We start from the raw sequence: 15,291 nt of genomic DNA, 5'->3' as shown, positions 1-15,291 counted from the left end.
ATTATATAAATGCATAGATGCAAACAGCACAATACTGTATTATGTATTTTACAGTAATAGCTCATGTCATGCATGCATAGATGCAAACAACACATACTGTAATATTAATTTTACAGTAATAGCTATTGTCATTGATGCATAGAAGCAAACAGCACAATACTGTAATACAGTATATATTTTACAGTAATAGCTTATGTCAGGATGAATAGATGCAAACTACACAATGCTGTTATGACTGTTTTATAGCAATAGCTAATACCATGCATGCATAGATGCAAACAACACAATACTGCAATGTGTACAATAATGGTTAATTATATAAATGCATAGATGCAAACAGCACAATACTGTATTATGTATTTTACAGTAATAGCTAATGTCATGCATGCATAGATGCAAACAACACATGCTGTAATATTTATTTTACAGTAATAGCTATTGTCATAGATGCATATAAGCAAACAGCACAATACTGTTATGTCTGTTTTATAGCAATAGCTAATACCATGCATGCATAGATGCAAACAATACAATACTGCAATGTGTACAATAATGGTTAATGCTATAGATGCATAGATGCAAACAGCACAATAATTTAATATGTATTTTACGGTAATAGCTAAAGTCATGGATGCATTGATGCAAACAACACATACTGTAATATTAATTTTACAGTAATAGCTAATACCATGCATGCATAGATGCAAACAATACAATACTGCAATGTGTACAATAATGGTTAATGCTATAGATGCATAGATGCAAACAGCACAATAATGTAATATGTATTTTACGGTAATAGCTAATGTCATGGATGCATAGATGCAAACAACACATACTGTAATATTAATTTTACAGTAATAGCTATTGTCATTGATGCATAGAAGCAAACAGCACAATACTGTAATACAGTATATATTTTACAGTAATAGCTTATGTCAGGATGCATAGATGCAAACTTCACAATACTGTTATGTCTGTTTTATAGCAATAGCTAATACCATGCATGCATAGATCCAAACAATACAATACTGCAATGTGTACAATAATGGTTAATGCTATAGATGCATAGATGCAAACAGCACAATACTGTATTATGTATTTTACAGTAATAGCTCGTGTCATGCATGCATAGATGCAAACAACACATGCTGTAATATTTATTTTACAGTAATAGCTATTGTCATAGATGCATATAAGCAAACAGCACAATACTGTTATGTCTGTTTTATAGCAATAGCTAATACCATGCATGCATAGATCCAAACAATACAATACTGCAATGTGTACAATAATGGTTAATGCTATAGATGCATAGATGCAAACAGCACAATACTGTATTATGTATTTTACAGTAATAGCTCGTGTCATGCATGCATAGATGCAAACAACACATGCTGTAATATTTATTTTACAGTAATAGCTATTGTCATAGATGCATATAAGCAAACAGCACAATACTGTTATGTCTGTTTTATAGCAATAGCTAATACCATGCATGCATAGATCCAAACAATACAATACTGCAATGTGTATAATAATGGTTAATGCTATAGAGGCATAGATGCAAACAGCACAATACTGTAATATGTATTTTACGGTAATAGCTAATGTCATGGATGCATAGATGCAAACAACACATACTGTAATTTTTATTTTACAGTAATAGCTATTGTCATTGATGCATAAGCAAACAGCACTGTACTGTAATACAGTATATATTTTAAAGTAAGAGCTAATGTCATAATGCATAGATGCAAACTTCACAATACTGTTATGTCTGATTTATATCAATAGCTAATACCATGCATGCATAGATCCAAACAATACAATACTGCAATGTGTACAATAATGGTTAATGCTATAGATGCATAGATGCAAACAGCACAATACTGTATTATGTATTTTACAGTAATAGCTCATGTCATGCATGCATAGATGCAAACAACACATGCTGTAATATTTATTTTACAGTAATAGCTATTGTCATAGATGCATATAAGCAAACAGCACAATACTGTTATGTCTGTTTTATAGCAATAGCTAATACCATGCATGCATAGATCCAAACAATACAATACTGCAATGTGTATAATAATGGTTAATGCTATAGAGGCATAGATGCAAACAGCACAATACTGTAATATGTATTTTACGGTAATAGCTAATGTCATGGATGCATAGATGCAAACAACACATACTGTAATATTTATTTTACAGTAATAGCTAATACCATGCATGCATAGATGCAAACAATACAATACTGCAATGTGTACAATAATGGTTAATGCTATAGATGCATAGATGCAAACAGCACAATAATGTAATATGTATTTTACGGTAATAGCTAATGTCATGGATGCATAGATGCAAACAACACATACTGTAATTTTTATTTTACAGTAATAGCATTGTCATTGATCACTGTCATTGATGCATAAGCAAACAGCACAATACTGTAATACAGTATATATTTTAAAGTAAGAGCTAATGTCATAATGCATAGATGCAAACTTCACAATACTGTTATGTCTGATTTATATCAATAGCTAATACCATGCATGCATACAGTAGATTCAAACAACACAATACTGCAATGTGTATTTTACAATAATAGTTCATGCTATAGATGCAAACTACACAATAATGTTATGTCTGTTTTGTAGCAATAGCTAATATCATGCATGCATAGATGCAAAGAGCACAATACTATAATATGTATTTTACAATAACAGTGAATGTCATGGTTGGTGATGGCGCAGTGGATAAGACACTGGCCTTAGGTGTGAGAGACCCGGGTTCGAATCCACTGTGACCCACCATTGTGTCCCTGAGCAAGACACTTAACCCCTAGTTGCTCCAGAGGTGTACAACCTCTGACATATATAGCATTTGTAAGTCGCTTTGGATAAAAGCGTCAGCTAAATGAATAAGTAAGTAAATGAATAAGTAATATAACCAAAAACACAATATTGTAATATGTATTTTTACAGTAACAGCTAATGTTATGATGCATAAACGCAAACAGCACAATACTGTAATATCAGACAGACTTTCTAAATAATATTAGCAGAGGCAAAACAGTAGACTAATTGTGCTTAATGCTGAAATCTGGTATTTCTCACTGCAGGTCAATGTAAATTTCGATGTTTGAGAATGTTAACACCGCTCTCTGTGCGCCTCAGGCTTGGCACCGCATGGGAAATGATTTAATTGGGCCTGTTAAGTATTAATTGACGTCACATCAGTAGAACCTACAGTATTATTGGCGCATCGCAATCCGTTAAACTGATTTACCGAACATCAGATTATGGCATGCTTATTACATCCATCTATAATGATATTAAACATGCTTATTTAAATGTAAAACCATAATAAAATAATTTCTTGCTCTGCAGAAGCTGAGTGGCTATCTATCTTATGCTGTCTGCAAAATAAAAATGTACAACGTTTCTTTGCTTATTTGTTTGAAGTGGGAAAATTATATTTTTAACCACGTTGCTTTTCCGTCTTCTGTATTGTTGCTGGTAAATGAGAACATCTTTGTGTTGCATGCGATTTATCAAAGTCTCTGCATGCCGCAAGACTCTTGAACTCTATTTAGGGCACAGTTAGGTAAACCCACAGTGATCTTGGCTGTCATAACTTATGACAAAAATCAATAGCCAAACCAGTGTGTCCAACAAAGGCCCGTCTGTGTAATGCTGACTGCAGTGGAGATTACAGCACTCGCATGACCTGCTTCATTAGCGCTTGTGTGTGCGCGTGCACAGCCTTTTTATATGGGACACGAAAATCTTGCCTTTCCCTTGTTTCTCTCTCCCTCTCTCTTTTTTTAAAGCGTGGCATAAATCCGGGAGATGAAAATGTCACGAAGCAGGTTTATTTTGCAAAGAGGTTTTGATTGCCATGCGCGTGTAATTGATTGTTCCAAGGACAGGGGGAAATCTAGAAATGTCATAACAGCCTCTGCTTAGGTCTCTCCTGCTGCTAGACAATCAATGAGAAGTAAAAAGAGCTATCGATCCGCGTCCGGCGAAAAACTGTAGCCTGAGACGCCGAGAAGACGTGTGGAGAAAGTGGCCCAGGCCGCTGGACCTGTCAACAACGTCTCAGAATTACAGGGTCTCCCGCGACGCCAACGTTACCTTTAGCGTATCTGCGAAGGGTTGAACGCGTTACGGCTGTCTTCTCGTTCAACTCCTGCCAGCCGGCGGTCGGCCCGCCAACCGATCAATGATAGAAATGTTACCGCTACGAGGGTAAATGTTTGATGATGTGCTGATAGAAATATTAGCATTAGCGGTTGAAGGGCAGACTGGCGCTGGACTGAAAACAATTCAGTGGCACGGAAAATTCGAGAGTGACAGGAAAAGTTTTTTCAGCAGGACTGCCTGAATGTTACGTTAGTTCATAGTGGCTCTGAACTAATGCAAATCACACCCCTGACTGAATGCTGACTGACAGATTTACCCCCAACAGAAGCTCACACGTCTCAAAGGGGGTTATTAGCCCACTGCAGTGGCACGCTGAAAGGACACGTCCACCGAGAAAACTCAAATGTCTCATTCGCCACATTTTTAAGCGCTATCATTACCATTGCTCTGTGTATTATATTAGAGCTGTTTCAGCGTGTTTTAAACCAAATCATTTTGTTAGAGCACATGATCTAGAACCCGTGGTTCTTGACTAGCTGTTCTACACCGTCAGAAATAAAGGTACAAAAGCTGTCACTGGGATGGTACCCTTTAAAAAGGTCCTAATATGCACAGTACCATTAGGTACATGTATCTACCTTTAACCAAGAGGTCTTCTCAGGTCCAAAGATATGTACCTAATCAGTTTTTACCCAAACCCCACATGCATAAATAATTTTTTTTAAGAAAGACCAAACCCGAGAAAATTAGACCCGTGTCCAACCCGAACCTGTGGCAATTTTTTGGACCTGATGTACAGTGTAAGACCCAGATTTTGAATGAATCATTTTTTTATGTGAGGTATACTCATAAAAGTTTTTTAAAGGGTTATTTTCAATGCATTTTTTTGCTCACCCAAAAAACATTAGTTAAAAGTTACTAAAGGAAAAGTTTCTTTCCAACCTTTTCGTAGTTTGTAAAACCTTCTCCACTACAAAGAACCTTCAACTAGGGGTGTGCGATATGACGATATTTGATCGTGAATGATTAAAATGTCTCAACAATCCACTTTTTTGGAAACATCGTTGTATCGTGATTCGTGCCTACATCAAGTACGCAACAAGGCGCGCGCTACATGAAGGCGAGGTAAGGGTCAGGTATACCGGTTTTCCAAGTATACTCACTGCGGCTATGCGCGGATGGGCATGTTTGACACAGAAGCAATACAAAATGATGACTTATTCAAATTATTACTCTACCAGGCCGTCAGGGCAGCACTGATTTGCAACATTTACAGTACATTAAAAAATATGATGGGTGAAAAAAAATAGCCGATTCACCATTGCAAAATAAGTTTAGAACAAACAACAAAGAACAGGAATCAAATATTATGGTGACGAAAATGCTCCACAGCTTTCTGTTCTTGGTAGAAGTGAAAATAAAAGAAGGGAAAATGATGCACTGTGGCACACATACTGTCCGTGCACTTTCCGCGCATATATTTTTTTAGTACCTTGTAGGACTGCATTTTTAAATGGGGGCATTAGTATGGCTGTATTAAGGCTCAGTAAATGGCAAAATAGTATTTTAAAAGAATAGTGATAAAAATCGTGAAACCGTGCCTAAACCAACCGTGATATGATATTTTTCCCATTTTGCCCACCCCTACCTCCAACAGAAAGCTACTGTGTATGTTAAGGGTTCTTTATAAAATCATGTAGCCTGATAATAAATCTTTAAAACCTTTTTCAACCTGTCCGTATTGCAGTCTGCTTAATTTTGCTTATTTGGTGACACATACTTAAATTTGGGTTGAATTAGATTGAACCTAATTTTTTTTGTTTTTATTTTGAAAGTATTTTTTCCTACACTCTTAAAAATGCTATGAAAGGTTCTTTACAGCGATCTCATAGAACACTCCTAAAAATAAAGGTGCTTTATGATGTCGTAGAAGAACCATTTTTGTCTGAATAGCTCCATAAAGAACATTTAACACCTGTTTTAAAAAATGTTCTTTGAAGTAAAAAAGGTTTATTAGATTAATAAAAAGAAATGAAACAAATGGTTCTTCTAAGAACCATTAACATCCAAAGAACCTGTCTCTTTAACTTAAACCTCTTTGTAGTGAAAAAGGGTTCTTCTTCTTTAGACTACAAAAAGAAAATGTTTTAAGAACCTTTCTATGACATCGCTGTGTAGAACCTCTTGTAGCAACTTTATTTTTAAGAGTGAAGTACCATTTTTGGTTCCCCAAAGAATCATTTAGTCAAAGGTTCTTAAAAAAAAACTTTATTACCTATTTGTAGTGTAAAGAAGAAGAACCCTTTTCCACTACAAAGAGTCTTAAGTGAAACAGAAAGGTTCGTTGGATGTTAACGGTTCCATACTGTCTAAAATGCTTTTATTTTGCCATCAGGTAGCACTTTTCCTTTTAGGGGGCGTGTCACAAAGACGTTTATGCCATTGTATGTTTTCAATTGTTTCCAATGGAAGTGCCGTGCTTTTCAAAAAAGCTAGCAGCTAGTTTTTTTTGTGTGTGAAAAATGTTCAACTTTGGGTGAAACGCTCAGCTAGTGAATGTTACTTCTCACTCGGCCGTCCGATCACAGTGGAGGGGCAGGACAAATATCACAATAACTAACTTGTGCATAGTTCACGACTGATAAACAAAGCTTTTAGGTGAAAAACACAGTCAGCGTTTAAACACTTTGGTGTAGACGCCCCTAGGTGATTCGATACAAAATCGATTTTCTCTGCCAGCGATGCGTTTTTTTTTTTTTTTTTTTTTTCGATACATATACCACTTCTTGATACGGTTTGATTCGATTCGTTTATCTATATTTTTACATTACGTGCCTAGTTAAGCAGTTACATTTTTACTTACAAATGCAACCAAATTATACAGTATAACATGACCATTTAATTAAACTCTTTGAAAATGGCACAATCTCTGTCCCAATTGGAACATTTACAACAACAAACTAACAAAAATACACTTTTTAAATAAAGAAAAATGAATAATGAGGGGCAAAATGTCACATAACGTCAAGCTTATGATGGCAACAGTCAAAGTCTTTCAGTATTTTGTGCCAAAATGTGCAATAGTGACAATCAATGAGGTAGCTTTAAAAAAAATATATTAAAATGAAAAATAAATTAATGAAGCTGTTTAAGTTAAGCATTTAAATGATAAATGCGGAAATGTGTAAATGGACATTACGTCAATAGATGAGGACGTGGAGAGTGTCAAAATAAAGGTACCTCAAATAGTTTTTTAACGTGTGGCATCGATGCATCGGATCGTTAAAAATAAAATTGATGTATTGATACATATGGATGTATTGTTACACCCCTAGACACCCCCTAAGAGTGTACTTATGTACAGTTATATAGGTTTTTGCATTTAGTATTCAGTCTTTTTGAATAGACCTGACCCATCAGCTCACATGGGTGATGTAGGTTCATATCTGTCTAGTGATATATATATAATAAAATTTTAAGGCCTATTTGAAATGAAAAGACATTAAAGTTATTATGTGTTTCCTGTGTCATTACTATATTTCAGGGTTGATTTTTAAAGCTAGAGTTGAACAGAGACGTCTGATGTACCCTCATCTTTGAAGTGCCATATTAAATTGCACACGCACATTACATTTTCATTGCTTTTTTGTAAGGCTCAACTTTTTTGCCATCTTTTTTTAATATCACACTTTCAACTGTCTTTTTTAAACTCCATAAAAAGTACAGCGTAACTTAATTTTAGCTGCGTGAAATTTCCACCCAGCAAATTTTTACATGACTACATTAAAATGACGGCGCCAGAAGAAATGATACAGATTACTCTCACTTTGATCCGTCAAAGTGCGAAATCTTTAACTCATTACAATTGTTGTAGGTTTAGAATACGGCTCATCAAAACGTCTGACAAAAAAAGGAAATATATCCCGGTTTCTTTTACCATTAAAAAGTGTCTTTGTTCCAAGCCTTTGATCACATTTACAGTAATATGAACCGACTCGTAAGAAAAACGGTAATAATGCAGCTACTGTATATACGAATCATATGTGAAAAGCGCATTTAATGCACACGATTTCTCTTCGCTCTTCTTCAGCAGGCGTTTGGCTGAGAATCAGGCACTTCTTTGGAATCCAGCTGCTTCTGTGTTATGCCAGGAGTCTTTCCCAGCGGATTAATGTTCGAAACACTTAGTGCCTGATTTATGATGGACAGCTTTGGTTTTTTGACCTTTGAATATCCCTGTCTGAAGATATAAATTTGTTGTGACACAGATTGGAGGGTTTACAGAAGTTTATGACATGCTAAATCTCAGCGCAAGCGTGCCAGCACCTTATTTCGTAAGTCTAGTTGGCCGGACAGCTGTTTTCATTGCTCTGATATAACGCAAAGTGCCCAACATCCACAGTGGTACAGTAAGAGTTTGCTAAGCGATTCTCGTTTCTTTGAGTGTTTAAATAAATGAGGTGCGATTATAAAAAGATCATTTTTGTATGCACTCCTTAGACCCAATCAAAATAATGTATATTACTGAAATGGCCCACCTTGCAAGATGAAGTTATACTTTGGTTGTTGTATTGGGTAAAACATTAATAACGAAAGCAGGGTGTAGGGCACAAGTCCTGCTCGTGTGGCTACTGCAGTGTATTATGGGTAAGATCGGTCTATCTCATGTCTGGAGGAGCGGCGTCTTTGTGTTTGATCTCGTGCTTCTGAGTCTCAGCACTTGGCAAGGATCATCACGTTGGCTAACAACAAGCTCCCTGTTACAAATGGGTGAGGAAAGGAAATGTAAGCATTCATGAAAGGATTTTGGAGAGATTTGGGCCTAGAGGGCGAACATGTGGTTGTATTAATGTCTATCCTGGGTGCTTGGAGGAGCTTGGATATACTGGAGCTTAGGGAGGAACCAATGTGTGTGCTGCTATCCCACCTTCATCTCTAGAAAAAAATAATATAGTAGGATACAAAATACAGCAAAACTAGAAAGTATTTCTTTAGAGTCTCCTAAAGTGTGAGAGTAAGATTGCTTAGCAGATCCAACAGAATGTCAAAGTAATAAAACTTGCATTAAAACATTTTAATTGCTTTGAATGAGACGCTCCTCAGACCTGCCGTAATCTTTTATTAGGTTGAAAAGTATTACATGTTCACTAAGATGCAATGCGGTTGACTAATGCATTTCGCATTAAGCCGTCTGTCTTTCCTCCGCAGTACAAATAGCACCCAATTGATCCCTCCAGGTGTAGGGTGTCATGGTAACTTTGCTTGCTTATATAGTAAATACTTTCACGGAGCACCATTAGCAACTATCGTAAAAGTCTTGTAAACAAAGAGACGGGCAAAAACATGCCGGTTGACAAATAAAAAGCGTTGCAATGACTTAATCGTTTGTGCTTTAAGTTCAATTTCAAGTTTTTCGCTCTAAATACATAAATCATCGGCACCTTTCACTTCTTGTATGGCCAAACTATGTATAAACATCTCAAGTCATGCAACATGATTCTCCCCCATCACTACAAGTGCATTTTGAGATGCAAACAGACATGAAAGATCGTCATTGCCGAAGATCAAGGTCACGGCATGGCCCCTTGTTTAAAGGACCCCATTCTTTGGGTTTGTTTGGAGAGGTTAAATCCCAGCTCCATCTTTATCCATTTGCTGGCAGCAGTTCACCTCCAGGTTTGCTCTCGAGGCACCTCTGAAATATTGATAAAAAAGTCTTATTTTCAGCATCCAAAGTCTCAGGACAAAGTAAGAGCTACATAGTGCAGCACTTTTAGCCGGAGTTCCCCTCATTGAGCATTACTAGCTCGAAAAGAAATATTAACCACATGAAAAGCAAGTGCCTGGTCCGGGCTGTTAGGTCCTATGTATATTTAACCGAGCACATCTGCCGTAACAGCTCTTGAAATTCAAAGTGCCATCCAAATATGTGGTTATGAAATATAGATAATCATGATTTTTCCTAACCGCAACGATTGATGTAATTGACTGACTATGGCATGTTTTATTAAGTGAATAATATAGTAAGGTTTAAGAAGCCATGAAAGATTTAGGAAATGATTCTTAATCTAGTTAATAGCGGTTAATCTGTAACCAAGATACAGTATGCGACCAAAAGGATGTCAAGTTGCTTGTATTTATTTGAACTGAATTTATGCCACAGTATCTGAATCTTTCGAGCGTGCCTCCTTTCGGATGAAAATGATTGACAGTAAATGAGAACTTTTTTGACATTGTGAACTTACTTTGTATCTTAAAAAGCAAAACATATCTTCAGATCAACTTTGCCATCTTTAGTTTTGTATAATTCAGAGGGTGTGTGTGGGTTTTGCCACGTGCAGGCGTCACCTAAACTTGTAATAGATTTACAATGGGACTACTGTGATAACACTTAGACCAGCCTAGATAAAAATCAATCAGCTCTTGTTACTTTGCACATATTCAGTTTATGTAAACAGATGAAATGTAGTGGGTTGTTATGTATCAATTACAAGACACACAGACTTCAGTAAAAGATAACAGTGATATTCTTGAAAAAGGATTGCAGTAGTAGATACATGTAATGGTTTATAATAAATTGGATTAATATAACCAATTGTTTTTTTTTTCTTTAAAGTCTAAGTAAATATCACAATTCATCTAAATACATGCAAGATTTTAAGTCTTTATTTCTCGTTCTTCTGTTCTTCAGCATATGAGCAGGATGAGGATGCCGGTGCCCAGGATTCGATCACAGAAGAAGAGGGCGACAATGACATGCAGGCAGAGGAGGAGAACTCAGAGAGACCCACGTCCAAGGACAAAGAAGACAAAGAGACAGACAATAAAAGCAACTACAGCATCCAGAACTCTCCACTCAGCGTCGCGTCCAACCAGGAGGTCGAGCTTGAATCCCGTTTGAGCGATGGCAGCGAAAGACTGTCTGACTTTAAAACCTCACCACCAGGAAGTCAAAAGGACACGGAGAGCAACGGCCCGAAACTGAAGGATGACATGCACAGTAGCCTGGAGAAAATGAGGGCCGCCTATGCCAACTTCCTGTCAGACTCCTATTGGTCCAAAATTGGACTAGATTTGAAGGTTGGTAACACAGGCAGTAAAACAAACTGTGACAGCACCAACGGGAGTGCCAAGAGTGAGTTTGACTGGCACCAGGACGCACTTTCAAAAACCCTGCAGCAAACGCTGTCCCCGAAACCTGTGTCGAAGCCTAATCTTTTCAGCTCCGTGCACCTGTACAGACAAAGCAGCAAAGCGTGCGGGGCGGTCTTCACCGGAGCCAGCCGGTTCCGCTGCAAAGATTGCAGCGCGGCATACGACACACTGGTAGAACTGACGGTGCACATGAACAAGAGTGGCCACTACACGGATGACAACCACAGCAGGCAAAACATTGCCTCCACTTCATCATCGAAGAACAGGAAGAGGAATCTTCAAGACATGGAGGGCAAGGAAGATGCCCAAAAAGTGCTCAAGTGCATGTTCTGCGGCCACTCTTTTGATTCGCTGCAAGATCTAAGTGTCCACATGATCAAAACGAAGCATTACCAGAAAGTGCCTTTGAAGGAACCTATTCCAGTACTCACCCCCAAATTAGTCCCACCATCAAAGAAACGTGCATTTGAGGCCACAAGGCCTTGTTCGCCAGACTCCACCACAGGGGTCCCGGGTTACAGCGAGGCCCAAAGAGCATCAGGGGCCGCCAGTGCTCCCAACAACCGCTATGGCTATCAGAACGGTGCTAGCTACACGTGGCAGTTTGAAACATGCAAGTCTCAGATCCTAAAGTGCATGGAATGCGGAAGCTCACACGATACACTTCAACAGCTCACCACTCACATGATGGTCACCGGCCACTTCATTAAAGTCACAAATTCAGCTTCCAAGAAAGGCAAACAGCTAGCCCTAGACCCTCTGGCTATAGAGAAAATGCAGACGTTAGCTGAACCAGCAATGAACGAACTGGAAGGAGAGAAAGTTTCTCCAAAGAGCACAGCATCGGGTGACTCAGATAGGGTAACTCCAAGAGAAAGGTCTCCGGAAAAAGCAGAGAAAACTGATGACAAGGAGGACAAGCAAGAGGATGAGGATCAGAAGTCAACTGAGGGTGATTTTAAGTATCCATATTTGAGAGAAGAGGACCTTGAGCAAGGGTCCAGTGGAGGGGGGGACATTCTGAAGTCTTTAGCAAACACGGTGGCATCTGCAATTAATAAAGCTCAAACAGGAACCCCCAGCTGGAGCGCTTACCCCAGCATTCATGCAGCATACCAACTCTCAGGAGTGATCAAGTCCACCTCATTTTCCTCTTCTCCTCCCATCCAACTGAAGCAAAGTCTCCACCACAAGCACAGATCTATCACTCCCAAGGGGAAGTTCTATCACGGCCTTCACGCACTTGAAAGTTTCCAGGGACATCACAATTTGGACATCAAAAAAGAGAGGGTCGTCGCAAGTGAAGGCAAAGAGAGCGAGAGCAGCAGGTTTGATCTGGCGGAGAATGACGACAGTGATTGTCAGGATGACTCCTCTTTCTCTTCAAAGCTGGATGCAGACTGTGTAAGTGACGAGAATGACACAATCAAAGGAAAGTTAAGCCCGGCTTTCTCTGACAGAGGGAACCCATCACCCAGCCCCCCTGCCAGCAACGGTCACAGCGGTTCTTCAGAACTTGTCAACGACTCCCAGGAAGTACTTAGCATAAACCCTCTCAGTGCACTGCAGTCTGTCTTGAACAATCATTTGGGTAAAGCAAACAAGCCCAGGCCGGAAAGCGTTCTTTCCCACCGCACGCAATCTATATTTTCCGAACTGAGTAGAGGTTTAGAGAAACCCATATCGGCGCTTTCAACAGCCGCTGCCATCAGGGCCAGCAATAGTTTCATGTACACGAACAACGACCAGCCGATAGACCTGACAAAGTACAGACACAACAAAACAACCCCCTCTCTCTCAATGCGGACCTCCACCCCAGTCCCGCAGAAACATGCACTTTCTGACATCGCGGATATGGTGAAGGTTCTTCCGAAAGCTACGACGCCAAAGCCCTCCATGCCGACGAGAGTGCCCGTCATGAAGCTGGAGACGGACGTGCGGCGTTTCGAAGACGTGTCCAACGAGTTGTACTCGGTCCACAAACGTAAAGGTCGACAGTCTAACTGGAATCCCCAGCATCTGCTCATCCTTCAAGCGCAGTTCGCCTCCAGCCTTTTTCTGACTTCCGAAGGCAAGTATCTCCTGTCGGACCTTGGTCCTCAGGAGAGGATGCACATCTCAAAATTCACAGGGCTTTCAATGACCACCATCAGCCACTGGCTAGCCAATGTAAAATACCAACTTAGAAAGACAGGAGGGACCAAATTTTTGAAGAACATGGACACGGGCCATCCGGTCTTCTACTGCAATGACTGTGCTTCACAATTCAGAACGCCCACTGCGTTTATATCCCACCTCGAGAACCATCTCGGGTTTCAGATCAAAGATATGAACAAACTGCCCATAGAACACCCGACTAAAGTAACAGAACCTGAACTTTCAAAAGCTCTCACCGTGAGGCCGACGGACTCGCAGATCACAGAAGAGGAAACCGACTCCAAGTTCAAATGCAAGCTTTGCAGTCGGACATTTGCCAGCAATCACGCAGTCAAACTTCACTTGAGTAAAACTCACAGTAAATCACCGGAGAATCATTCGCAGTTTGTCGAAATGGACAAAGAGTAGATTTGATGATTTTTAATACCTGTAGTAATCTTGTTGATAAATAACTGTAATTGCTCTGCTTTTATAAAACACGGGTCAGATTGTCTAATTTGTTTTGTTTTACCCTTTTTTCCATAATGTTTAAAGTTTTACATTATGTAGTATGCTTAAATTTCAACTTCAGAATCAACATTTCATCATATTCAAGACTAAAGGGGTGCACTGTGGCTGGGACAGAATGAAGCGTGCTGTTAGAAAATAAATAATCATAAAAGATAAATACATGCACCCTGTTCAAATGCACCACACCAGTAATGAAATGTATTACTGCTTGAGACATAAATGCTGATGTTTGCATGCAATAGCTCTGGCTATGACTACTATTTATTTGTATGATATGGCAAGTTTTAACTGTATTACGTTTAAAAACAATTTGATCGATGCATTAACTGTAATTGGCAAAATGTCTTCGCGTGAACACGCGGGCGCTCGGACAGGTGGCCAGACACGCATTAAAAACATTTACTGAAATGTACAGTATATTTGCTCTGTAAAATGTTTGTGTCGCGACGATAGAACAGAAAAGCACTTTAATAAAAGTTTAATCACACGTTTAGGCACAGGTTCAGTGTGTGGGCTTACAGATCCCGACAGGTTTGACCCAAGGATGTCTCACGTTAATGTATATTTAGCATTGCAGAAAATAAGGGTCTCATTGGAAAATGCGTTGTGGGACAAAGAAACACTGCACCTTTTATACCAATACAAATAAAGCATTAACATTTTCTATCCGTCTACAAGTCTTTACTTCAGATCTGTTGTTATGAATGGAATAAAGTGACGTAATTATGGGTCTCCTGATTTTGCCAAAGAGTTGATGTCCTCAACTTCATAAATAAGTTTACAGTTTGTTTTAAGTTTAAGCTTACAAACAGGATTAACTGCTTTTAGACCATTGTTTTAGACCCTCTGATTTTAGTGTATGGTTAGGGTTGGGGTTTGGGGTGGGTTTTAGGTTTTACTTACAAAAATATTGTCTCTCAATTGGCAAAATCAGTTCGAGCCGTAATTACATCATTGTCCTAAAAAAAATGAAAGAGTTTTCTATTTTTTATATTTCACCATGATGTCAACCAGATATTAGGTATTGCATATGATAAAGATGTCGCTCTACCCTATTTATGTTAAGCCCCATAAAAAAAATATTTTTTAACTTCTCTATAAAGTAATATATCACAGGTTATTTTACTCTGAAATCCATTCCTTACCAGTGATTAAAAAGTTGTTACAATAGATGAAGTTTGGTTCAAAAAATGAGATAACTCCGTTTGTAAATTTTTTTGTCAAAACATGTTTACTATTATTATGTTATTATTGTGTTTTATGGTGCTACTTAGCTGGATTTTTTAAGTTATGAAAGCTTAAATCAAAACAA

The 15,291-nt window shown here is 38.5% G+C and overlaps 1 protein-coding gene across 2 annotated transcripts in view; it reads left to right on the top strand.

Moving 5' to 3' along the window:
* Positions 1–14,643, top strand: part of tshz2 (teashirt zinc finger homeobox 2) — a 69,969-nt gene extending 55,326 nt beyond the window's left edge. For both annotated transcript variants that reach the window (XM_065285242.2, XM_065285241.2), the window contains exon 2: positions 10,849–14,643. In XM_065285242.2, coding sequence (XP_065141314.1) covers positions 10,914–13,877 — 2,964 coding nt within the window. In that variant the 5' untranslated portion in view covers positions 10,849–10,913 and the 3' untranslated portion in view covers positions 13,878–14,643. The remainder of the gene's footprint in view (positions 1–10,848) is intronic.
* The last annotated feature ends 648 nt before the right edge of the window (positions 14,644–15,291 follow it).

This window comes from Paramisgurnus dabryanus, chromosome 21, assembly GCF_030506205.2.
Source record: "Paramisgurnus dabryanus chromosome 21, PD_genome_1.1, whole genome shotgun sequence".
NCBI lineage: Eukaryota > Metazoa > Chordata > Actinopteri > Cypriniformes > Cobitidae > Paramisgurnus > Paramisgurnus dabryanus.
Note: the sequence above shows the minus strand (reverse complement) of the source record. Positions and strands in the feature narration are given on the sequence as shown.